The 27,008-nt window shown below is 40.6% G+C and overlaps 2 protein-coding genes across 3 annotated transcripts; one reads left to right on the forward strand and one right to left on the reverse strand.

Annotated features, from left to right (window-relative positions):
* Nucleotides 1–5,537: 5,537 nt before the first annotated feature.
* Nucleotides 5,538–12,960, forward strand: LOC119721278. The gene is made up of 4 exons (XM_038191271.1): nucleotides 5,538–5,959; nucleotides 7,720–7,823; nucleotides 8,648–8,787; nucleotides 9,507–12,960. The coding sequence occupies exons 1-4, from the start codon at nucleotides 5,725–5,727 to the stop codon at nucleotides 11,440–11,442; spliced, it is 2,415 nt and encodes an 804-aa protein (XP_038047199.1). The 5' UTR covers nucleotides 5,538–5,724; the 3' UTR covers nucleotides 11,443–12,960.
* Nucleotides 12,348–26,521, reverse strand: LOC119721279 (aqualysin-1-like). Of its 2 annotated transcripts, none has more exons than XM_038191273.1 (9): nucleotides 26,321–26,521; nucleotides 21,622–21,762; nucleotides 20,121–20,264; nucleotides 19,333–19,459; nucleotides 19,096–19,202; nucleotides 18,355–18,499; nucleotides 17,395–17,585; nucleotides 16,146–16,317; nucleotides 12,348–14,780 (listed from the first exon to the last, which is right to left on the reverse strand). In XM_038191273.1, the coding sequence occupies exons 2-9, from the start codon at nucleotides 21,754–21,756 to the stop codon at nucleotides 14,626–14,628; spliced, it is 1,176 nt and encodes a 391-aa protein (XP_038047201.1). In that variant the 5' UTR covers nucleotides 21,757–21,762; nucleotides 26,321–26,521; the 3' UTR covers nucleotides 12,348–14,625. The 2 variants fall into 2 exon arrangements, with proteins under 2 accessions (XP_038047201.1, XP_038047200.1); XM_038191272.1 differs by lacking the exon at nucleotides 26,321–26,521 and adding an exon at nucleotides 25,537–25,749.
* Nucleotides 26,522–27,008: the final 487 nt, after the last annotated feature.

Genomic DNA, 27,008 nt, shown 5'->3' on the forward strand with positions numbered 1-27,008 from the left:
TTACAATTTGAAATTGTTCATACACATCTTATTTTGCCAAATTTCACTAAAAAAGCAAGGTTAACCCCTTTCAATCTGAAATTTTCCAGAAAGATCTGATTTTGCCCAATTTCGCTAAAATATGTAAGGTTCACCCCTTACAATTTGAAATTTTTCATAAACATCTAACCCCGTACAATCTGCAATTTTCCAGAAACATCTGGTTTTTCCCAATTTTGCTAAAAATGTAAGGCTTACTCCTTGCAAACTGTTAAATCAATACATGAAGTGTCCCATTGGACTTTTTTAAACAAATTATATTTCCAGTTTTTAGGGTAAAGGAATTTTCTCTTTTTCCTTTCTCTTTTGTTGTTGCTATATCGTGCGAATTAACTCATTCGTATGGAATGCTCATAGTCAATCAAAGAATATTTCACACATAGGGGCCTAAATTATATTTTTAAAATTTAATAGAGACGCAATGATCGTGCTATCATATACCATTCTATTACTATTGCGAATTACTGTATTGTTTGGAATGCTCACAATTAAAGACACGTTATTTGAAAGATGTATAAATAATATTTATATTACAATGTACATCTTTTTTCTTTCCCGGTATAATTTATGGCGTTTCTTACGTCAATTGGCAATCGCGTCATTATATAATGATAGTCAAATTGATCAAACGAAACTCCGTTTTGATTATAGTCAATTATGAAATATTCATTGATTTATGACATACACCTTTGTTTCAATTTGATACTACCCGTAGACCTGCCGAGCAGCTGTAGATATCAAACTAAACCAAAGTATACAAGATAGGGGGTAAAAAAATCAAAAAGTTATGTGCTAGTCAAGCTTTCAGGGATCGGTCTGAGCCATAACAATGCCCCAGCCGATCCCTTAGTTCTCTTCCGGGGTCTCGGTGTCCCCGACCAATACACACTTCCTTCCCTATCCATCCATATAACCCCGGAGGGCCAGGCACCATGTAAAAGCAAAGAGCTAAGGGAGGAACAGGGCGGCCCCTAAGCCCTGATCCTCCGAGTGGACCACATGCCCTGAACCTGTACGAAGGCGCCAACCTGGAACTCGCGGACAGTACCAGCAGCAGTGCTTACCGATTAAGCTAAGGTACTGTTGGTACCTTTACGACGGGAAATTAAATCTCTTATAGTAAATGATTGAACTCATACGTTAAAAACCAAAAAGACACCAGCGGGATTCGAACCCGGGACCCCGCTAACCGTGGACGACGAATCGTAACCACTCGGCCATTTCGTTACCTTGGAATTTTCCTTAAACTGAGAAAAGTTGTCTTTATAGGTGAGCAAACGCGCCAGGAAGATTACTGGGTCCATTTGCTTTACCTTAATGGGTAAAAACAAGTCGATATAATGAGCCCAGTGTGTTTGGTTTGTTAGGAAGCTGCATAATACAGCCTAATGTGCAAAACAGTCGTGTGCATGTGCTAGGCGGATCATTACGCAACAATGAACACCGCAATTGTGTATTTTCAAAAGGCAGACGCGTAGATTTCTACTCTTTGTATCTGGGCACATATAGATTCTCACCTCCCTCTTCAGCTATTTCGACTTTCTTAAAAAGAAAAATAGAGACTGTCAGCGAATCTCCGGGAGTTGATATAAGGATCGTCCCCTCGATAGACCTCAGACTCAGTAAAGTCCAACATTGGGCTCTTTTTCAACAGCTGTTTTTGCGGAACTTTACATCTGGATTTTTTTAGAAGCATCTGATTTTGCCCAATTTTAGTAAAATATGCTCCAAATTTTGCTAAAAAAGCAAGGTTAACCCCTACCATTTTAGATTTTTCATACAAATCTGATTTTGCCAAATTTTACTAAATATACAAGGTACACCTCTTACAATTTAAAATTTTTTATAAACATTTCCTTTTGCCCAATTTTGCAGAAATACAAGGTTAAGCCTTATAACAATCTGCAATTTTCCAGAATCATCTGATTGTGTCCTATTTTGCTAAAAAAAAATGCAAGGTTAACCCCTTACAATTTGAATTTTTTTCATGAACATCTAATTTTTCCCAATCTTATTCAAAAAGCAAGGTTAACCCCTTACAATTTGAATTTTCCAGAAACATTTGATTTGTTACCATTTTGGCTTTAAAAAATGCGAGGTTAACCCCTTTCAATTTGAAATGTTTCGTAACATCTAACTTTGCAAAATTTCACTTAAAAAGCAAGGTTAATCCCTTTCAATCTGAAATTTTTTCGGAAACATCTGATTTCGCCCAATTTCCCTAAAATATGCAATGTTCACCCCTTACAATTTGAAATGTTTCATAAACATCTAACCTCATACAATCTGCAATTTTCCAGAAACATCTGATTTTTCCCGATTTTGCTAAAACATGCAAGGTTAACCCCTTACAATTTGATTTTTTTTCATAAACATCTAATTTTGCCCAATTTTACATCAGCTTATGCTAACAAATTATCAGGTAACTGGATCTTTAAACGGGACAGGTGCACATCGGCCTTGGAGCTCAGACCATGTGTCATGCACTCCTCAATGCATAGATGATGCACACAACACTATGGGTAGTACAGACACAGCTGGGGGTACTGCCCAAACAATGATGAACGCATTGCGTATGCTTAAAGAATTACCCACAACTCCGGTTTTTACCGTTTATGTCTGGCTCTAATCACGTTACGCGATCCCCTGACGTCTGATACACTGACTTTAGGCAAAATAGTCAGACTTTCACGGTCTAGTAACCAGACTTTGACTCTTAACGAAACATCAAATGAAGAGGGAAACATCAAATACATATTGCAAAAGATCGAATGCAAACATACCGATGAAACATCGAATAAATAGCTCGAAATGTCAAACATATGTGTAAAACATTGCTCACATATTTGAGAATATCGCAAATATATTGTAAAACAACACACACAACTGTATCGAAAAACATCGCACATTTAATGCAAAAAATCGAACATAATATTGAAAACATCGCACATATAATTATATCGTCAAAAACATCGCAAATATAAATTGACAATCGCATATAAATGTAAAACATCGCAGTTCGCACACATATATTGAACATTGCACATATATTGTAAAACATCGCACAAATATATTAAACATCGCGCAAATAATGAAAAACATCGCACACTTATATTGAACATCGCACATAAATGTAAAAGATAACAAACACATATTGAACATCCAACATATATATTGCAAAATATTGAATATTGCAACGTTTGACACGCCATATACGTCTAGCTAATTCATACAATGAAGACTTTTTTCTAGATGTGGGAAAATTTCATAGCTGTCTGGCGACCTTCGAGAGGTCAATGAACTTTGTATAGGCCTAAATTATAGATAAGATTTACTCTTCAAAACGCTATAATAGGAATTTTCAGATGTGGGGACATTTCATATCTGACCTCTGGTGACCCTTGACAGGTCAATGAACTTTGTATACCTAATTTGCCACTATTTATCTTATTTAACCTTCCAAACGCCACTTTTCATGACCCAATTAAGTCTAAAATAGTGCGAAAGAAATAATAGGTCAGATATGGAATATGGCTGCACACATATGAACATTTCTTCATGGCATGAAGACTAGACCTGACATGCGAATCATGCCTTAGTCACAAAGTGCACAATTCGGACCCCCAACGGCCCCGTATACATGCATGAAGGAAGTTTGGACAGTCCGCTGAAAAAAAAGTGAAATAGAAAATAGTTGCTCATGGAAAGGAAGCCCCAAGTGTTGGATAGGTGAAGAAAAAATAGATTTGCTCCATGCACTCAGGTAGCAGACCAGTAAATAAACTACCATAGACCCCAATGGTAAATGCTCCCACTTCAGAAATTCGGGAAAAATACTTACAACTCTCCAAGGTGTTCGAGACACACATCAAATTAAAGCTTATTTTATCACCTTTCATTTTCTTTTCAATTTTCGGGGGGTCAACTGATGACTTTTAGGAGAAATTTCCATCCGAAGATGATCACCCCTAAAAATAGTCCTGAAGCCCATCGCCATTTTGAAAAACGATGGCTACACTCCATTGCAAAATAGAGCGCTTTTAGGGTCCAAATTACATGTACATCCAAATTACACACAACTGCAAGCTCCCAGTCCTGTGCACGGCTTCCACCCATATTTTTTACAAACCCTCAAGTTCATGGCCCACAATACTCTCAAATACTGAAGATTTTGAGGGCATGCAAATCGTGATTTGGCTGGCGTAGGCAATTTGGGGCCTATTTACTGGTCTGCAACCCTCAGCGTACGCGTAAAGATCTTTGGTAATGTCTTAGTTGTGCAAAGCCACTTTAAACTTTTTTTCTAATTCATGCGTCAAAAAAAGAGTAAAAAGTATTATGCTATAAATGAGCTGACTGTTAACTGGACATTGTATAGGCATTTACAGGATTTAGATATATATTTTGTGATTGTTAAATTAATTTATTAAATAATGAATAACTTCAGTTTTGCTTTCTTCAGAATATTTGTACAGCACTTGTGATGTATTATCCCAGTGACATGTCAAGCGTTTTTAAAACAATACCTAATTATTGTTTTACCGTCAATAAATGAAGGGGGATCACATAAGCATGCTATTAGTGACAGGTCTTTTATATCCCTTTTATGCATTTATTGGTTTATTCATTTTTTCCTTTATTTGAGATCATTTCTTCATTTCGTCATCTTTTTCAGCAAGTGCGTGAGGCACAATAAGCTCTGGCCGTCTTGCATGAAAGTCTTGCATGAAATCAGAATCTGTGTATTTTCTTATTTGTACATATTATTGAACACCATAATCTAGATTTATCAGTTCCTAAATTTCGATTTGTCGTAATAATAATAATTCTTATTATTATCCTTGGGAGACCTTTCAGTGAAACACTGTTTTTCAATGGTGCCCAGCAGTTATACAACAAACATACGATAGTATAAAAATAGAAAAACAAGCAATAAAAACATTACAAAGACATATTAAGAAGATTTATAAACAGTAAAATGAGACAAGGTTAATCAAGGTTGTTACATTGGCAGTAAAAAGACAAAAAAACAAGACATACGTGTACCATTAAACATCAGGTACTCGTATAGAGGCGCTAACTGGCAAGAATGAGAGGCAATGGATGTTTAAGAGTCGCATGGAGGTCATTGAATAAATTAAGTCTACGAGACGTCAATACCACTTGACTAATACATGTATAACATTACAGCACATATTTTGCCTCCATTTACAAACTTTTCATAAACATCTTTTTGAATTGTTATAAACAATATTTGTTAAGTATTTAATTTAATTATTTTTTTTTTTGAAAATTCAAATTTGGTTGTTATATTTTTATGGGAAACTTAGGAGGCTTATTTTGGTCCATTTTGACATGCTTGCTAGAGATCATGTGCATGTAAGCGCGCTTCCTTCCGTTCGCATTGTACACCCGATGCGTAGAGTATGCGACCATTATGCGACGTACACGCGTTTACCTACTCAACGCTAGGGGCGCCCTTCCCATAGCCTAATAAATGTCATCGCGTTTCTGAATAGGTCACTACAAAATAACAAAATAAGCAAAGCCTGTAGGTGTACTGGTGCATGAGCTAGAGCAAGGAACAGTTTTGGCCGTACCTATTCTCCCGATCCACGATCTTTGACAGTTGGTCAATGACTACTGGTCAATGTTAGGCCTACTTTGTTGGCGATACCGTCGAAAATGGCGTGTTGTGCTGCTGGTTGTGGACATAGATCAGGTTCTGGCTGTCACTTTTATAATTTCCCATCGCCAAATGATGGGCCAGATTGGAAAAAGTGGCACGATCTGTGGGTTCTGCGTATCAACAGAGTGAACCTGGATGGGAGTCCGTGGCGACCTGACACTGCCCATACAAAGTTGTGCAGTTGCCATTTCAGACCTGAAGATCAGTGGGATCCGAAGTCTCGTAAGGGAGGTAGGACAAGTAAACCTGCTGTTTTAACAATCATGGTATTGCCTATTGGTACCCACTACCTAACCTCAGTGACGCCTATTCACAGGTTGAAAATATGGAACGAATGTAATGCGCCTATCAAATGTTCCCCCCTCCCCCCTCCCCCCCCCCCCCCCCCCCCCCCCCCCCCCCCCCCCCCCCTGTGCTAGCCCAGGTCCGATGTTGGGATTTGGTCACGTTTTTCATGCCCCAGGGTGGGGGTTTTGGTCACTCAAATTACATTGTTAACATTGGCGTACTAATGGAAAGGCAATCACTAGTAGTGTGCCCCACGTATGTAAGTCGGGGCATGGTCGGGGATAGCCCCATAATGTGGCCAGTTTACTGGACTGCCTCCGTAAACATAGGCCACACGTCTGCCATCTTGGAATCTGACTCGCCGAAATTTTGAAAGTGATTTCCACATTGCGACTTTAAACCCAGTTCATTTATGCTTTAAAAATACACTTACCCTCTTAATAACAAAATTAGAACCTGCTGCCAGTGTCAGTTGCCCAGCTGCTGCGTAATTTACGACATTTTCTGGACCATTCTTGGCAACTTGGTCCAACCGTGGAGCTATCTCCATGGTCCAACTGAACAATGCCCTCGCGCAGATCGTTCACCTGTCAATCACGCGTGCAGGACGCACACCGCAGGCCCAGTGGTAGTCCGGTTCCCAGACCAAAAGATTCTGACTATTCCTGATCCTAGGAATAGTCAGAATCTTTTGGTCTGGGAATCGGACTACCACTGGGCCTGCGGCGTGCGTCCTGCACGCGTGATTGACAGGTGAACGATCTGCGCGAGGGCATTGTTCAGTTGGACCATGGAGATAGCTCCACGGTTGGACCAAGTTGCCAAGAATGGTCCAGAAAATGTCGTAAATTACGCAGCAGCTGGGCAACTGACACTGGCAGCAGGTTCTAATTTTGTTATTAAGAGGGTAAGTGTATTTTTAAAGCATAAATGAACTGGGTTTAAAGTCGCAATGTGGAAATCACTTTCAAAATTTCGGCGAGTCAGATTCCAAGATGGCGGACGTGTGGCCTATGTTTACGGAGGCAGTCCAGTAAACTGGCCACATTATGGGGCTAGGTCGGGGATTGTCACTTAAATTTTGCCCGAGGGGTGGGGATTTTGTCACTTCAAAAGTGACAATCCCCACGTCTTGGGTGGGGCAGCCCGGGAGGGGAGGGGTGGGGGAAACAATTGATAGGTGCATAATCCAGACGCCACTTCAGCGGTTGTGTACAATTTCAAAATTTTCAAGTACAAAGTCTATAAAGTATGAAGAGTGAAGAACATTTTCTAAGTAGGACCTACATATTGCAATTCCTAACAAAATTGGAACTGTTTCTCAGTCCCAGATTCATGTCTTCTCAACAATTCATATAAAAAAGTGGCGTCTGGTTGTAATGTTCTTTCCGAAAATATTGGCAGGCCTAATTCAGTAATTGTGTATTTTTTATTGAGTATTTTTGTGAGAAGCACATCAAAAATACATCACTATTTTTTTAAAATGCAGATTTTGTTGAAACGTTTCGGAAAATATATAACAGATTTAGATTTTACATATGTGTATTTTGTTTATTTGTACATGTACGTGTAAACATCACGTCTTTGAAGTTGACCCAAAACCGTGCCAAAATTTGGATTAAACTGCATTTAGCTATTCTAAAAATAAGAATACAGATGACATTTCTTGTATGTCTTTGTATCCCGTCCATGTTTTGCTGCAGGCCTGAAATGCAAAGAGCCTGTGTATTTTGACCACCAGCCCATACCAGCCTCTTCTCCGCCAGGACACCTACAACAAGCCAGTAACGGTGTATGCATAGATACCGTAAGTCTTGATAGTTTCTGAACTTCCCTTCCATGTTTACACATTAGGGGAGAGCAGCTGAAAATCACTGATAAGAGCAGGGAGGGGCATCAAGGGGGATTCAAAGGGGGGATAGGGGAGACTCCTCCCGCCCCCCCCCCCCCCAATTTTTTTTTGAAACAGCCTAGAGAAGAAATAAGGCCTTTGTAAAAAACAAAAATGTATGGCCAGCTGAAAATCACTGATGAGAGCAGGGAGGGGGGATCAAGGGGGATTCAAAGGGGGATAGGGGAGACTCCCCCCCCCCCAAAAAAAAATTGAAACAGCCCAGAGAAGAAGTTAGGCCTTTGTACAAAAAAATGTACAGCCATCAAAGTTCTGGAACTTCCAATAAGTCATTGTATTAATCTCTATGTATTGCTGTTCAAAAGATGGGTCACATGACAGAATATATCAAAGAAACACCCCTGATTTTTGTATTTGCTATGGTATGTCTCAGTGAAATGGAGTTTAGAAAGAGCATTTTGTTTTGTTTTTTATAAACTGGAATTGCACATACAGGTAGCCATGTACTCAGAAATATTGCCATGTAATCATAACCCAAAGGAATTGGGTATCACTTCTGTCCACCTTGAACGACACCCCATGGTTACAGCATGTCCAGCACCACAGCCCAAATATTTTCAATTTTCAAGGGATCTGTAAAAAACTGTTGGCTATATTACTGCTTGTCATGCTAGGTAGGCACTTTGTGGCCACACCACCCCATCAAATCGGTCTATGCACCGTGTTCACACTGTATGTAACCTTCCTCAAACTCAAGATCTGTTATGGTTTGAAATCAGATTTCTGAAGAGTGTGGTCTCAAGCGGCCTTGGTTTGTTGCGAGTTCCCACAACGCACCTGTAGAGAGCAACTTAAGACCAGCATCTAAAAGGAAGACACTGCAGTCTCATCCAGGAAGAAAACAGAAAGGCATTTCACTGTAAGTACTGGTGCAGGTCTAGGTCAAATTTTTTTTTAACATGTTTAAGGAGCGTATAATAATGCTGGATCATATGGTGGGTATGATTTTCTGATAATGATTTCATTGTTTGATGAAATTGTGCCTTCAAGTTTTGGCCAAAAAAACATCAAAATGTAAAAATTCCATGTTGGCTGGCCCACTGTTAGTTGAGGCATAAACAGTATTGTATATATGTGTAGTCCAAAGTGTGCAGAATTTTGTACTTATCTTAGGATCTCTGACAGGGGTAATCCATAAAGTACATATGTACGAAATGCACACTATTTAGACTCCCCCTCTCACCTGTACGGATGGCAAACAAAGTTGTTATGGAATAATAAAAAAACAAAAAAACATTGGCTTTGAATTACCCCCCCCCGTATGCATGGTGTATGCCTTGTTAATAACAACAACAACTACCCCTTCGTGTGTACATGTACATTGTACATGTACTTTAGGGACCGCCCCACACTTATTTTCAGACTCTGTGCTTTTTCACTGGACATTAACAGTCTTTTCTCTATCAGCATTTTGACTGAACTTTGCAGGGAATTATTTGGTCTTTCACTCAATCCACCTTGTTCACCAATTGGAAACAAGTTAACTCAGGCCTAAGTCTTTTGCATTAGTAGTGCAAGCAATTTCCAGATGACTGTATGCAAACCGGTAATCAATGATATTTTGCTCTTCCTGTCCAGATTCAGATCTCCAAGAATGCCACGACTGAAGGTCAAAGACTATTTCGAAAGACAATATGAAGCAGCCTCTCTGACCCATGAATCCTCTACGACTGGTTCAAGCACCTCTCAACCAACTCCCAGCAAACAGCAGTATTTTAATCCCAACGTTGAGTTACCCAGCACACAATGTAGTACAAGTACAAGTAATAATAAACAAGAAGATACTGGGAATCAGCAGGTCATGATGGATCCTGATGTCTGTGAGGTTATAGAAGTGATAGACTCGGATGACAGCAGCCAAGACATTAGCTCACATAGTTACCTCATCCATCAGGAGGGTGTAAAAAATGAAGAAGTTGACACGTCAGATGATTTTGTTCCCATTGCCAGAGTGATATGCTCGCAACAGACTACCTCACCAGTAAACGTTAAACTTGAGACCAATGACAGTCACTTGTCTGATGATGGCTTTCTTGGATATGATGGGGAAGTCACTCCACAAATCGTCAGTGTAAATCCTCTGTCTGTCGATGTAAATCAAGACCAAATCCATGATCAGCAGTTGTCAGAGTTGGCTCAATTTGTCAGGAAAGAATGTCATGATGACACCCAAAAAGAAAGCCCAGAGGTTGTTCTCCCAAGCAATAAAACTCCAAGGGCTAAAATTTCCAATGTGAAACCAATTAGAGTTGTCAGTTGTAAAAGTCTTGCCTCTGATACAAATTTTCACCTGGATGCCTCTTCCCAGGCTTCTGTTAGCAGGGAAGAAGCGGTGAATGTCAATAAAGATAATTCCTCTGAAACCATGTACAGGGAAATGTTTAATAAACTCATGACTCCTGGGTCCCGTTTTCCCCAAGATGTGGTTCAGACAGGAACTTCTCTGGAAACTGAAGTGGATATTGTTAATATGCTCTGTGATCATCAGAGACCACCAGAGAAGGCCGACATGAAATTGACTCAGGCTGTGGACAGGATCAAGGAACTTGAAAAAGCCCTCTGTGAGCAGAGGTTTGGTCTGCACCGTTACTATGGGTCCGATGAGAAAATCATGTTTTACACTGGTTTCAGGTCCGCTGACACATTGATGCGATTCTTCTGGCGCATCGAACCTGATGATCTGACGTCTGAGAGGTCTAACAAGTGGCAGGATGCCCAGACATTTGCAACAGAGACCCTTCACTTATGTGGGAGTAGTGGGGACTTCTCAGGGAAGGTAATTCCATACATGGATGAGCTCTTCCTTTTCTTGTGTCATGTATGGTTGGGTCTTCCCCCAAAAGATCTGGTAGAAAGGTTTGCATTACCTAACACAGATTGTGCCCAGTTTATCATACTACGGTGGATATATTACCTAAAAGCCACTCTTCCGGGCACATTAGAAGGCACAAAGAGCAACTCAACTCCCTCAAACTCTGTCAGGTTCCAGGGCCAGTACAGAAATACGAAACTCTTCCTCCACCGCATGGAAATCAAGGTTCAACAGAAGTCTGTAATGAATCACTTGAGCTCCTTGAAACTCCACGGCCTGGTAGGGTTCTCCCCATCTGGTGAGGTAACCTTTTCATCGGATGTTGCGTCGGTTGTTACCTCGAACAGTGACCTTCTTAAGGTAAGTGGGGTACTGACACTGCTGGAGCCTGGAGATGGAGTCTTAGCAGAAGGTGACATTGCGATGGACAGTCTTTCTTCAATGGGCATTACAGCGCACTGCCTTCCATCCTTGGATTTCCCACATGATCCGACATACCTTCAGCTTGGCTCATCTAGCAGAGACTCTCACAAGTGCCACACTGAAGTAGCTCGGCTTCTCTCTGCAAAATATGTGGATAGTCTGTCAGGCTTCAGGTGTTTCCATAGCGTGGTGGTGTTTCCCTTTGCACACTGTGTCAGGGATCTCTGGGAGGTATGTTGTCGACTTGTAAATTACCAACGAGGGCATCGGTCATTGTGATGATCTGTATTAAAGTTATCTACCTACCATCTCTGCATATGAAGGAGCTTTCATCTTCAACTTGAAATCCTGAAATATAAATTACTTAAGCATTACACCAAAACTATCTTCATTTGGCGATCCCTGTCCTTCCAATGTTTGCCAACAGAATTGGCAACTGCTGATTTTTCTGCAGTAAGGCTAATTTTAGCCAGAATCATGGAAGGATGCTGCATGTTGTTGTTGTTGGAAATGTGGTTTTTTTTTTTACTACCCTGGTATACCTATTTTTTTGTTATGATGTCCCATAAGAATCTACACAACCTCACATCCTCATTCACTTGTTCCATCCTGTCTCAACCAAGACCGTTAGTACAGGTTGATAAATTCCTATGCAGAGTTTTTATAAAAATGCAAAGGATACAGGGTGCAAATACGAGTGGAAATATTGCGAGCATAAAGAACAATCTGTATGCATCATGTCAGTGGTTTGTATTAAGTCACAGAGTTCCATTCTTACCTTTAGCATTTCATGAGGCCACTCTCAAATTAGCCTGCATTTCGCTTGCCCCACGGCACTCTGTCCAAAAGGCGCTGGTTACCTCATTTCTTTGAGCTCTCATTGGATGCATTTTGTCTAACTGATGACCCATGGGGTCAACCATGTTGATTTCTCATTGGAGGAATTGTGTTAACTCGGTGACCAAGTCAACACCTCCCTATGTGCATGATGACACCTGAATATGGAGTGTAGGCCTAAGTACATTTTAATATGCTTTGCATATTTGTCATGTTGAGTTGTGGAATAGATTTGATAATGACTAAAAGATTCTTCATGTCACACATCTCAGCAGGTATGCTACATGGTAGGCTAGGGGTTGATATTCATACAACTTCCTTTACTGAGAACATGCTCCAAAAATATATATCCTCCACGTGGCAACTTCCAAGCAGTTTTTGTTTTATTTTGTCAAGTATTAGACAGGTGAAGTGTAAATTTAAGCACATAACCTTTAGAGTGATTACAAACGAAGCGGAATTCGTTCAAGATGGTTTTCCAGCGAGAATGCAAACTTTGTTTTCACTTTAGTGAATTGTCGATCGATCAGTTGTTAGGACAATCTTCATTTGAGAAACAGCAAAAGCTTAGTGCATGAGTCCTGTGAATATCACTGCAATAACAAGGGCAAAATCTAGCTACTCCTTACAATGATTCTGAAAAGGTAGTGCTGGAGTGGAATAAATAAATACGTTTATAAGGAAAGTAAACCTTGTCCAAGCTTAATTTCTATTAAATATCAATGCTTTTTAACTTTTATCTACGGTTTTAATTTTCCAAAACTCACCGAGCCTAGCTTTGAAGTTTTAAATCTGGAAACTAACTGGGGACTTCAAACCCCAAAAGAAGCCTACAAAAGACATAGTGACGACTACAACCTGGGGCGTGCTTTCGCGACCGCGACCAGAAACATGTTTGTGAGGTCAAATTGATTACCAGAAACATGTTTACACATGCGCACAAAAACGCTGAACCGAAAACCGTGTCAAAAAGTTGTAAACAAACATGGCAGACATTTTGACAACATCGATAATTTTTTGGTGTGCGCGGCCTGTCCCGGCGAAATTCGGGATAATACCTTGTGGGCTTGTAAGTTGTATAGACATTTTATTACAGGCCACTTATAAAATGTACACACTTACGATGTACGTATTAAAAATAAGCATTAACAAGCTTTCCCCCCAACACTGCTTTGTCACATGTCGTGTATTTATCTTTCCGCCATCTTGAAATGCACTCCGTAACCGACCCTTGGCCTTGGTTCGGTTTCGGTCGGAACAGTGACGTCACTCCAGCCAACCAAAGTCACGAAAACGCTCAACCAATGACCAAAGCCGAAACATGTTTCTGGTCACGGTCGCGGAAACACGCCCCAAAGCAGGTGATCATGGTACAGTCACTGAGGCCCCCTTCAATGGCGAAAACACTTTACAAGCTATTGTACAACTTAACTGCCTCATGACGGATTACAGTGTATCTTCACAATACAGCTGGCACAATTCTTATGCCATTTAAGGAGCCTCCGTCAATATACAGAAAATGCTCACAGTGGTTGTATTCAGACTGTCAAAAATCATGCAATATTATGAATGAGTGAGGTCAAGTGGTATTACTAGGTGCAAGTGAGAGAAAAACAATTAGGTTAATGTGTCACCTAAAAAGTTAAATTATCTTTTAATATTTCCCCACCACTAATAAAAATGCGCGATCTGTTTAATTGTCCATCAGATCAACCATAGATTCCTAAACAGAAAAAAACTTTTTTAATAGGCTAACACCTAAAAAGGAAAACAAAATCTTCTCTTTAAACATTACCCTACCATTAATTTAAAATCGAAAGGTAAATGATCCGTTTAATTATCCACGTATTCGTACTGTTCATCAATAACTTGTGCTCACTCTGTAGAAGCCCTTACTACTGTTTGGCTGCCATTCCATTCGAGTTTAATTTTTAAAACAGATTTGAAACATGTTTCAAGTTGTCAAGAAAAAGACCTAAGACATCATGACGTCACGTTTTGTGGGAGCCAGAGCCAGATGGGGACGCCGGCACGAAAGCGCACGTGTAAGCACAGCAATGCCATTTTTTCACGTTTTAACCTGAATTCAGAGGTTTTCTTAAATGTGACAATTAAAAGTTCTGGATTTGGTCTGAAACATCCAGAAGACACATTTATGAAAGGGGGTAAGGGTAGTTTCAGAGTTTATTTTAGTAGTGTTTCGGGCTTTTTATTGATATATTAGTGGCATCTCTGTAAGCAAAACTCGACGTCATTTGCCTTCCGTCTATACTGATGTCCATGGAAATGTCAGAAGTTGGTTCGTGTTGGGCACTGCAGAGAATTCCTCTCCTCTCTGTTTACCAACAGTCTCGGCCTAGTACTAGCCTGCTTAAAATTCCCACCAATCCAAGAAACGCACCATTCAACCAAAACTACTACATTGTATATAACTTAAAGATTGTTATTTTAAATCCCTTTTCAATTGACTCTTACACAATTAATATATAAATATTCAGAGAGTGCAATCACTGCACATTCACGTCACACTTGCACCGAACTAGGGAAGTTAGAGAGTTGTTTTCCCAAACACCCGTAATGGTTAAATACTGGAGATGAGCATTAATTGTGATGGATTCCGAGGGTCTACCCACTGGACGTAGGATTTTCTACCCGGAGCAGGAGGTTGGGACCCCCCTTGGCGTCCTTGACTACTCCCGAGGTGGCCTGCTCGACGATCAGTTCGTGGGTCTCATTCGGCGTCAGGCCTGGGGAATTTTCCAATAGTAAAGCCACAGCACCTGTGGATCCAAGAGAAAAAATGATCATCAGAGAAACTGATCATGTGATCTAGCAGAGTAACGAGTTTTTGAATCTCCACTTACTTTAGGTCCCAGAAAAAGTATCCGGTTTCTGGTCTGTGCGCGCGTCGCCGTAGCCACGCGCGTCGGCAAAATTAAAAAAAAATCAATGTAAGATAATGTCTCAAAACCGCCGAAACTCACTGGTTTGACTGGAATCCTGCTGCTGCACAATTTTAACGTGATTTTAGATGGGGTTACGGTCGAGTATGCGGCCCCTCTGGGCTCCGATACATTTTGCACTAAAGTTAGTCGGGCACCATTAATTTTGCAGTCATCAGCCGACATTTGACGAAAAAACAAGTAAAAACAAAAAGCCGCGTTGCCGTACCCCTTTTTGGGCAAGCTCCATACCAGACACCGAAGACTTTTTTTGGCCTTAGTACGAAAGTTCCCTCTGAAGCACGTGCCTTTTCTCAGAAACGTTTACATGTAAAATTTAACTGCTGTTCATTTTCGCTTTTGGGGGGACGGGCGGGCATCCGGATACAACATCGGAGGGAAGTCCCCTGTGACCCCCTTTCATCTGACATGACACATGAGGGCAGGTCTTCGGTCCTCTGTGACCCCTTGCATTCGACGTGAAACTGGGGGCAGGTCTTTGGTCCTCTGTGACCCCTTTGCATCTGACGCGACACCCGAGGACAGATCTTTGAACCTGTGTGACCCTTTGCACCTGACGTGACACATGAGGGCGGGTATTTGATCCCCTGTGACCCTTTGCATCTGACGTGAAAACTGGGGTGGGCCTTTGGACCTGTGTGACCCCTTGCATCTGACGTAAAACTGGGGGCAGGTCTTTGGTCCCCTGTGACCCCTTTGCATCTGACGCGACACCCGAGGACAGATCTTTGAACCTGTGTGACCCTTTGCACCTGACGTGACACATGAGGGCGGGTATTTGATCCCCTGTGACCCCTTGCATCTGACGTGAAACCGGGGGCAGGTCTTTGGTCCTCTGTGACCCTTTTGCATCTGACGCGACACCCGAGGACAGATCTTTAAACCTGTGTGACCCTTTGCACCTGACGTGACACATGAGGGCAGGTATTTGATCCCCTGTGACCCCTTGCATCTGACGTGAAATCGGGGCGGGTCTTTGCCTCTTTGGTCCTGTGTGACCTCTTGCATCTGAGGGCAGGTATTTGGTCCTATGTAATACGCATGAGTTGACACTGCAGTGCACTGTTCCAGCTTCATTGTCGTACAAAAACTGCCCTCAGAAAGGGCGCCCAGTACAAGGGGTCTATTCACTTGATTTCAGGCCGGTACCACGGCCGTGTTTTGCCACGCCTACAAACTTACCGGCCACATGCGGACAGGATGCAGACGTCCCGGTCATGTAAGCGACATTCCACTCTCCGGTGTAAGTTGCGCTAAGGATGCTGACACCAGGAGCGTAGAGATCCGTGCAGGAGCCATAGCTAGAGAAAGTTGCGCGATTGTCCTGTTCGTCCGTTGCACCAACCGTCAGAACCTGCAAATTTGTTATGTTAATTGGGCAAAACAAATTGGAACTTGGAACTCTCTCCTTTATAAGGATCCACTTTATACAATCTTTATCCGAACTTGTCAATATTAACACAACAGTGTGTGTCTCCTGGACTCAGATATGACCTCGAAAATGACCATCAGTTCATCTGTCTGTTCCACGGCTTTTCATTATGAACTACATGATTTTGAAAATACATATTATATATATAAACACAAGATGATTGTATACTAAAAGTGGATTGATGACTTGAAAGAGAGTGTATGAATACGTTCAGATATTCTAAAACTCGTTTAGAATGAGATATATATTTTTTAATCTTCAAATATCTGCTATTTACCTATTATTTTCCATTTTTTTCTCATAATGGGCAATAATAGAGACCTAACGAATCCCGGGTGTTTGCTCGGTTTCTCAGTCATTAATACATCGTTTGTACCGATAAGTTAAAAATAAATTGGACATATCTTTATTGTCCTGCACTTTTGGTACAGAAGCTTACCCTACAAGTTCATTATCATATTAAATGGAATTCTGTATCTTTTAACTTACTTCGTCAAAGCCATACCCGATTTTTAAACATTTATATGGGAGTGGCCTGCCCCCCCCCCTAAAAAAAATGACTCCTTGCCTATTTCTGATAGGCCATTAGTGATTCGAAGGAATATTTTTCAGGGAATAAAACTTTAAGTACATGTATTTAACAACATTCTACATACATGACAAGTCGAACTTTGTAAGCTATTCGAACTTTTTTATGACAAAAATATTCCTTTGTCATTGCTCACCTGCATGGTGTTTGTGACCTGACTTACTGAATCATTTACCTCTCTTTGACCATGAGATGTTTTCTCAGCAAGACAAAGTAAGCCTGGTAAAGCTGGTCCCAGAGTGCACAAGATTGTATTTAATCGATTAGGAATGGGTATGCAAATGGCCCAGTGGCATATAGCCAGGATGTTTGTCCCCAATTCAACTTATAGCATGAGTGACAGTCGGTGAATGACAAATTTGACAATAGATCTGATAAATTGTCCCAGTAATAATGACCGAACACCATACCTCTGCCACTCTTCCTGGCGAGTCATTGCAGGCGTCATATTGCTCATTTCCCGCCAGCGTGACCACGGTGACATTAGTCTTGATCATGAAGTTACGTACAACGTCATCCAGGTAGTTTGAACCCCCGGGAACGTAGACCGAAATAGCCACCACCGCCGGCTGCTGTACCCTTGTCACGAGATAGTTAAACGCTGCGACAAACAAGTAGCCTTTCTAACTTATTTACAAACAGCTCTGTTTTATGCTATAAAGAATTCCAGCACTTTTGAGGTGATAGTTCCAGGACCACCTTTTACCAGTGCAAAAAAAAAAATCGCTTGAAAATCCTCGGACTCGGTGATAATCACCTCGGCAAAATGGCGATAAAAAGCTACTGTCCTTGCTTTCCAACTGTGTTTGGAGCAGGAGTTCCATTTTGTCTCTGGGTTTGACTTTGTGGATATGGACTGGGGTCTAAGACCTTAAAGGATGTGAGACACGACGGCGTCAGGCCTTGTTTGATGTGTACTTGCAAGGGTGGCTTTCGTCCCCACAAGAATATGCGCACATGTAAACACAGCGTGACGTCATGTAAGGCATATTGATTTCTCTGTTTTGTTTTGAGTTTTTTCTCTCACCTTATTACAAACATGTTGTTTTTTTATCGTCTTCACTTGACAGTATTAAACTGCTTATACGGTGCCTGCCTGAATGTACTATTTGATTTCACAGTGAAAAAATAGTATTCTGACTTGTAAGTTGAGATTTGATAGCGCTGCAATGACAACACGAACTGATTTACTGCATTTTAATAAACACGTATTCACAAAATGTTGGACACGAAATAAAACCTACCGTTTGGGGAGAAACTCAAAGCTATAAAATAATAAAGTGCGTACAAAAAAGTTGTTTTAATGTTATAGGGCCTAATCTTGTTTTGTGGGTTAACACATGATTTTATAATACATGTATTTACCGTACCTGCCACAATGCTACTCTCATCCCCTTCCATGGAGCACGCAGGGAACACTTTGAGTGAGGACAGATTCACCTTTTTAGCCACTCCGAAGTAAGTTCCTCCGATGATGTCCGCTACTTGTGTACCGTGGCCCACACAGTCTTTACCCTGTGGAGAGGCTTTGGTTTAGTCAGCAAATCTCCAGGCCAAGTACAGCTCGCTTTACCAAAATTTGTTCAGGACTGTCACATCCTTGTCAATGATAATAATATATTACCATCATGACAGTAACTATATGACTGGATGGATGACAAAAATTGTGTGTAAAAGTAATGCAGTGTGATTTTGTCCATAAGAAAGTGACTTTGATTAGTCCAATTAATAAATCTAAGATCACTTTGTAATATATAATCACCTAATCACTTTGTAAAACACGTTTGATATGTACAGGGCGTGCATGGTAGGTCTATATCATGTTCATTATGTCAATGTGCTACTTGCAGATCGGAATTTCTTAAAATTAAAACATACAAAACGATGGCACAAAATGTTTTGCCAAATGTCCCCCATCTGATCCCCATAATGTAAGACTATGTACACCATGTAACGTCATACGTCTCAATGTCGAAAAGGGGCAGGGATCCAGACCCCATGGTAGTGTTTTGTCAGCCGACACGGCATTATTGTTGTTGATTGCTAGTGTTTAATTTGTCGTAACCACTATTGTCCTTTTCACGTACAGAAAGTCATTACAAGGTACTCACATCTGCATTGAAGGAATCAAACATGATTTTGGCTCTCCCACCAAACTCTCCATGGGCCGGGTTGATTCCGGTGTCAATTACGTAAGCAGTAACCCCCTCACCAGTGCCTAACAAAATTGATCAGGAAGCGAATCACAATCTATATTGGCATGTATATTTCGCACCAACAAAAAGGCCCTATTAAATAGAAGAGTATAGACCTCTTACAAATGTATCAAAAGTATTAAAGTGCTATACCTGCTACGTTGTAGTTGTCATCTAGCGGCAACTGATCTTGGTCGATACGGTCCAAGTTCCAGATGGTCTGGCCAAGTTTGACTGTACCGATCTCTTGCACGTACTCCACATCTTCAATGCGGCGAATCTTAAAAAAAGAAGGGAAAGGTTCCAAGGTTCTCAGAAGATTTATTGGTTAACCCGACGTTTCGATCAGTGTACTCTGGTCGTCTATAGGAGAAGGCGTTCTCTTTGTTTCCTGATTTTAATCCTTCGTACAAAACCTCGTCTCACGGCTTCAAAAATGCTGATTTTAATTATCATTCTTATTGACGGTGATTAATCCACATCATTTTGAATATGAAACAAAAACTATTACCAACTATATTACTATTATCCATTGATGGTATAAAGTGATGGTATATACTTGAGAGTTGGTAAATAGTGGCAATGATATATTGAATAGCAAATCGCGGCATTGGTTTTTCTTCAGACGGATTGCCAATCACTAATCGGTTTAGAATGCATGTCCACGGTTCCATTTATTACCCACCAATCAGCATTCTCCCTAGTTTATCCCCTTTTCTTATACCTTTATAAGGCGTGCGTCGTGCGTGGCATATCGAAAATAACTGTTCAAATTGAATTAAGTATTTCTGGCATGACCTATTACTAGCTGTTAACTTTCTAATGAGACAATCTCTCAATAAGAGATGTACAAGTCAACCTTCGAGCGAATAATAAACACATTTGGAAGACCAAACAAGGGGAGAGTACATTGTACCAAGTATCATTTAGCCTACGCTTACAGCATTCAGCAATACTGAGGGAAGACTGGCTTCGAGTCCATCAAGGAGATCCTTGTGCTGATTCAAGACTGTAACGCCCACATCCGGCCAAATACCACGAGAGGCAGGCAGGAAGGAGATGAACTCGTCCATGTCATGTCCATCCTAATGGAAGTGAAAATACGATTACCTTAAAGCGTCGTCTGAGTATTTGCAATAACCCCAAAATGTATCTACTGATTTAATGACAGAAACCGTGTTCGGAGTGAAGATAAGACTGCATGGTATCAAATACATGGTGGAATTTCTTTCGCCTGAAAAGGCACTTTTCGAAAGAAAACAAAGATTAATGATGAGGGTTTCAAAATAAAATGCCCTCAGGCAGATTTTGTACGTGAATTAGCAATTCAATCCAGCTGCAAGACCTCCCCCCCCCCAAAAAATGCAACCTCATGCCCCCTCCAAAAATAAAAGACAAGAACTCCGCATTTTTGGTGCTATTGTTATTGACGTACCTCAACGGGCGACCATAACAGTTACTACATGTATCATAATGGTCACCCCTAGAGGTATGCATATTTGTGTCGTCATTATTCTGTACCTCTGGGGCGACCTTAGAGGTATACATGTGGGTGTGGTCGTCAGTAGTGACGAACATTTATTGCAGTAATGGAAAAAAGGCCTAACGAATAACTCAGTTTAAGAACATTTTGTGCCATTTGCGTAAGCATTTTGAATATGAAAGAATTAATGCCATTGAAATGAGCCTACATTTTCTAAATATTAATCATAACGCGTATGGCAGTTCAGTGTTACAATTCAAATACCCATATTTAAAACACAATATCGGCTGACATTAATAATATATGTACGTATTATCATATATTAATTGCTCCAAAGCAGTGGAGAGTAACACGACGCAACATACAATGACACGACGCGAAGCACGACGCGAGGCCAGTGTCTGAACCAATTGACGATACACTGCGTTACCTCTTCAACACGCGACGCCACTGCACGGTACGACGGCTCCGTTGCGTCGAGCCGTTGCGTCCGATGATGTCGCTCCCTCTCCATTGCTTATGTACACAGTCTGGCGTCGCGTCGTGCGACGCGTCGTACCATCGCGTTGCGTGTTGAAGAGGCGACGCAGTGTGTCGTCTATAGTACACCGTACCAAACCAATGAAGAGGGAGCGACGGCACGAAGCGACGGCACGACGCAACAAGCGATCTTGGCTTCACGTCGCGCGTTGAAAAGGCGGCGCGTCGTATCGGCAATAGTCAACCATAAAGTCATAGAAAAGGAAGTGCATGCACAATTAACGCGACGGCACGATGCGACAAACCGTTGTGCCATCGTGTTGTACCATTGCACGTGCCGTCGCGTCCAGTTTCGGAGGCGACACGATCAATCATCGATGGGACACCATACTAGCCCAATCGGTAGAAATAGGGGAAACGACGAGGCGAGGATTTTCGTGTGTGACACCGTCAATGAAGAATGTTTTGGGGTTTTTTACCTTCAATTTTATGAAGTATTTTGTTTCCAATCCCCTTGGACTTGGAGGACGGTTGGATCGGTATAACGGTGCTTCGTGAAGTATACCAAGACCCTCGGTGAGCAGCACGAGCAAGGAAAGAGCAAGGAGCCACATGGTTCACTGAAAACAAAGAGATTTCATTTAAAGGAATTCATATCAAAACAAGTCAGAAATTTCAATTTTTCCCGACCTATACCCACTGCTTCTTAAGCGAGGTCTGACAGGGTGGAGTCGGAGGGGCAATCAGCGGTCCTTCCTTTAAAGCCTAGCTTCCATATCGACTATAAAATTATGCAGACTGCGCATACAGAAAGCATACAGTGTGCAGAACAGTCGGCAAAGTTGAACCGGGTTCAACTTTGCCGATCTTGCGCAAGATAGTATCTGGATGAAATGTTTCCATATGTCCGACTTTGCCTTTTGGGTCTTGTTTGCGTTGTATGGAAACTAGGCTTAAGTGCGCCGATGCTGACGAGTAAGGGTCGTTAACGGCCTGCACATTACCAAGAACTGTAAAACAAACAAGTCTTAAAAAGTCTTAACTGTTGGGAAAATAATCCTTTTAAATATCGGCTTACCTGCTCTCAAAAGATATGAATAAAATTGACCATCAGCACCATCAGCATCAGATCAACATGGTTAAACCATATTGTCAAACCTAAAACTAAAACCTATAAAACCCATGCACGAGATTTTATAGAATTGGTGCAACCTGTTTTTTTTTTACCTCTAGAACTAACCGCTTGTCTAAAAATAATATGAATAAATAATGTAATAAAAATCATCATCAACATCTGATTAGCATATTCAAAGACATAAAGCTGACCTGCCTAGTAGGTTAGTAGGTACCTAAGAAAGAATATACAATGTTTATCTCAACGTCGTGTTTGTCATCAAAAATGATACCGGTAACAAAATATGACGTTAAGGGTAAAATAAAATGATGTATGGTTCGATCAAATTAGGCCGTGTATAGAAAACTGCAAACAGGTACACTTAGGAAGACGTGATTTATTTCTTTAGGTAAAGATGATGAATGGGAACATAACAGTTAAAACCACCATGCTATTTGAACAGTCACAGACAGTCAACAAATCAATCCTCTTCCTGTGTCATGCCTTTTACACAGGCTAGTCACTAACAGTCAGGTCATAATTATTCTCGTGTTTTATACAAGGTTGAGTTTTCATGCAGTTATTGAAGTAAAATTACCCTGTTCCTCACCAGGTTATTTCCCATAGGAAAAAGTCACTCGAGGTCCCTGCCTAATGTTAAGAATGGTCTTTTCTTATTGTGAGAATGCTGTTGAGTAGACCCGATTTCAGACGTTCCTGATGTGGTAAACTTTGCCTTCGTCCTTACTTTCGTTCGTGGCAGGTTTTACTTTACACAAACACTGGACAGCCCAACAGGCGCGTGAAGCCAGGGTTTTGTTTGCCCGGGGCAAAATAGAATGTTCGTCTCGTTTAACACGTTCGTCGCAATCTGCCACTCTGCAGCTCCCCCCCCCCCCCCCTTCCCCGGCTACGCCACTGCAGCCCAGTTGTTTTTCTACTGTAACGAATTTTTGTGAGAAAAGCATGCGAATTTTTAAATTACGTTTTACTACCATGGACCGCATGGTCCTTCCCTTGTAAAGCCTAGTTTCCATATCGACGTTAAAATTATGCAGACTGCGCAAACAGTGTGCGGAACCGTATCATTTTAAATATCGGCTTACCTAATATGAAAAGATATGAATAAAATTGACCATCAGCACCATCATCATCAGATCAACATGGTTAAACCATATTGACAAACCTAAAAATAAAACCTATAAAACCCATGCACGAGATTTTATAGAATTGGTGCAACCTGTTTTTTTTTACCTCTAGAACCAACCGCTTGTCTAAAAATAATATGAATAAATAATGTAATAAAAAATCATCATCAACATCTGATTAGCATATTCAAAGACATAAAGCTGACATGCCTAGTGCGTACCTAGGAAAGAAAATACAACGTTTATCTCAACGTCATGTTTTGTCATCAAAATGATACCGGTAACAAAACATAACGTTAAGGGTAAAAAAAAAATGATGTATGGTTCGATCAAATTAGGCGTGTATAGAAAACTGCAAACAGGTACACTTATAGGATGACGTGATTTCTTTCTTTAGGTAAAGATGATGAATGGGAACATAACAGTTAAAACCTTCATGCTATTTGAACAGTCACAGACAGTCAACAAATCAATCCTCTTCCTGTGTCATGCCGTTTACACAGGCTAGTCACCAACAGTCAGGTCATAATTATTCTCGTGTTTTATACAAGGTTGAGTTTTCATGCAGTTATTGAAGTAAAATTACCCTGTTCCTCACCAGGTTATTTCCCATAGGAAAAAAGTCACTCGAGGACGTCCCTGCCTAATGTAAAAAAAGGTATTTTCTTATTGTGGGAATGCTGTTGAGTAGACCCGATTTCAGACGTTCCTGATGTGGTCAACTTTGCCTTCATCCTTACTTTCGTTCGAATTTTTCTATGAGAAAAGCATGCGAATTTTTAAATTACGTTTTATTTCCATGGACCACATGGACCTCTTCGTGCGTCAATGTTTTTTTTTTGTTTTTTTTTGTAATCAAAGATTGATTTCCTTATATACTCAATAACAAACAAGTCTGTATGATTAGCTTGATTGAGTAGATAAAACCTTGATGGTTTTTTTTTTTTTTAATAATGTTTTTCGTTCCAATACACGGTAATTATTTGGATCTGTCAATCTTCTCAACGTTTCCGTTAGATTTCGACAGGCGCAAACAAATTAATGATCGATTGGCGTGCTGGTAATGACCAGTGGTCGTGTCTTTTTCATTCATTCAGTAAATCAATGTATTGAAATACGATTTTAGCTTCTCGCGTACGTAGGCATGTAGGCCTAGGTCTTCTTTTATTAGGTCTTTGGTCGTCCATTGCGAGCAAAAGGAGACAAACCGCCCACTGACGGTTATGCAGAGGTCACGCGCACTTCCTTTTAAAAGGGAATATACTTTTGCAAACATCAAAAAACAAAACTACCAAATTGTTATAAAATACCTTACTGGACTGTTAGTGAATGACAGTCTAAAGCATCCTGTGAAATCCTGGCACCTGGTGTGCTGACATTTTCAAGAAAAGTGGTATTTATGTATCAATTTCCAATGCTGGTCAGCCGACCAACAATAGAAAAAAAATGTTTTTGTTGCTTCTTCAAATACTGCCCCCAATTTAACATATTAAGTTAGTTCGCATTTTTTTGCAATCGATTACTTTCATAATTATGAACGGGTACAAGCCAGCTAGACCGGTTCCCTGACCTTACAATTTCCCGGCGTCTTAAGTTGCTCCGTTTCATCTTAAGTGGGGTCAGGGAACCACACTACAAGAACATCATTGTTTTTCTGGGTGTTTCCAGCATATACGAATATAAAACTTCAAACTGGTCAACGTAACAATATTTGCTATGAATAGTAACCCCCAAATCCATCCATTGCTGAAAATTACAACAAAAGCAAATGTTGTACATGTATACATTGTATTCCCTTTAATTACGGTAGTGAATTCTTGCGTCATACATTTGATCGATCACCGCTGTACTTTTTGTACGCCTCCTTAACACTCTGAATCCCCACGTTTCAACCTAACAAACAAAAAGACAAAACTTCCTGAAGCCAGAAATCGAGGGTTTCACATGTAGTACACCTTTATATGATAACCTGGGTTATCGATTATTATCCGACTTAATTAACTTTGAACAAAAAACCCACTACCAAATATTTAACATTAGTAACACCTACAACCACGACTTCAATATGCAAAAACAAGCCTACCTGCGACAATAATACGATTATTATTTTTCAAAAATCTGTAATTGCTTACCAATCCACTAGTTGTAGGCCTGTCGAATACAACACCTTCTGGCATCAGTATAAAACAATTATCAATCTAAAAGTGCCAAACGGCTTGATTAGTAGGCCTTTATACCAGGACTGCAAGGCCTTTTGAGTGGCAACTTAAACCGGCTGACAGCCCGTTTGACACGCTTGTAATGCTAGTTTGACAGGCGGCACATATAAACTACTTCATCGGCTTTCATCTCTACCGAACAGACAAAAAATAGTGAAATTATCCCCTGATCTTCATCACCCGATCAGATCCATGCAACATGTCGAAAAAGCTGTCAGTTATCTGGTAGGTTCATTAAGTCTAGCATTCTCAAATAACGTAGAATTGTCGGATCATATTAGCCAGCGACATGTCCTATGCATTTACCAAACTAAAACGAACAACCACAAAATGTATTACTCTTATTTGAAGCATAATAAATAACCAAGTTAACTTTTACAATTGATGACACCAAGTTGCAGCATTGTCGAGTACTTTACACACGATAAAAGTGCACTCAAATGAAGCACAACAAAGTGCACCATAACCAGAATTGACAAAATATCAACTTATGCAATCCAAACGCACGGTGTCAAAGACAGGCAATATCGCATGCGGATTTTTGCAAATTGGTTGCAATGAAGATGGTGGAGGGATTTTTGCAAAGTGTACTTTTTTGGTCCGACTTAATTAACTTTGAACAAAAAAAACCCCACCAAATATTTAACATTACTAACACCTTCAACCACGACTTTAATATATGCAAAAACAAGCCTACCTGCGACAAAATACTCCACACAACAGCTACCTGCTCCTTGTGTTGAAAAGTCTGCCGCACAAAAGACGTTATCACCGGCCAAGTTCTCTGTCACTGCCGCTAGCCGTTCATATCACGCTAATACAAACGGAAGTTGTGCTACTTGTTTACGCTTATCATTTTTTTTTCATCCAACACTTGGGTCATTTCGCCCGCCCACGTAACTTGACAGAATTCATCCCATGATCCTGGTTAATTGTTAATTTATTTCAGACTTGTGGTGTTGACTTTCAGATTAGTTTGGGCGGCGCCTTTGATAAATCCTGCCTCTTTATCACGGTAAAGTCGTGACAAATAACCGACATCTGTCATAGAAATATCGGTCAATAAATAAGTACATGCAGGTGGTTATACTTTTTGTGTGTGTGCATGAACAGAAGTCGGTTATTGGTAAAAAGCTTGGAACTTGGCCTGTAGCAAGAAAAACATCTACCACAAAGTAAGGTTCAACGATAATTTTAGTTCTATATTTGGCATTAATTCTGCGTTAATAACAAAACCCACGTGTCGACGTTTGTGATTCAGTACATGAGAAATCTTAGTACATGACGCATTGGGACATTATGGTTGGAATTGCAATTTCGCGGGGGGGGGGGGTATTTCATTAACCCTTAAAACGTCCTAAGGGCTCTTTGGGGGTCCAAGGACC

Source organism: Patiria miniata, unplaced genomic scaffold, assembly GCF_015706575.1.
Source record: "Patiria miniata isolate m_02_andy unplaced genomic scaffold, ASM1570657v1 HiC_scaffold_13, whole genome shotgun sequence".
Classification (NCBI taxonomy): Eukaryota; Metazoa; Echinodermata; class Asteroidea; order Valvatida; family Asterinidae; genus Patiria; species Patiria miniata.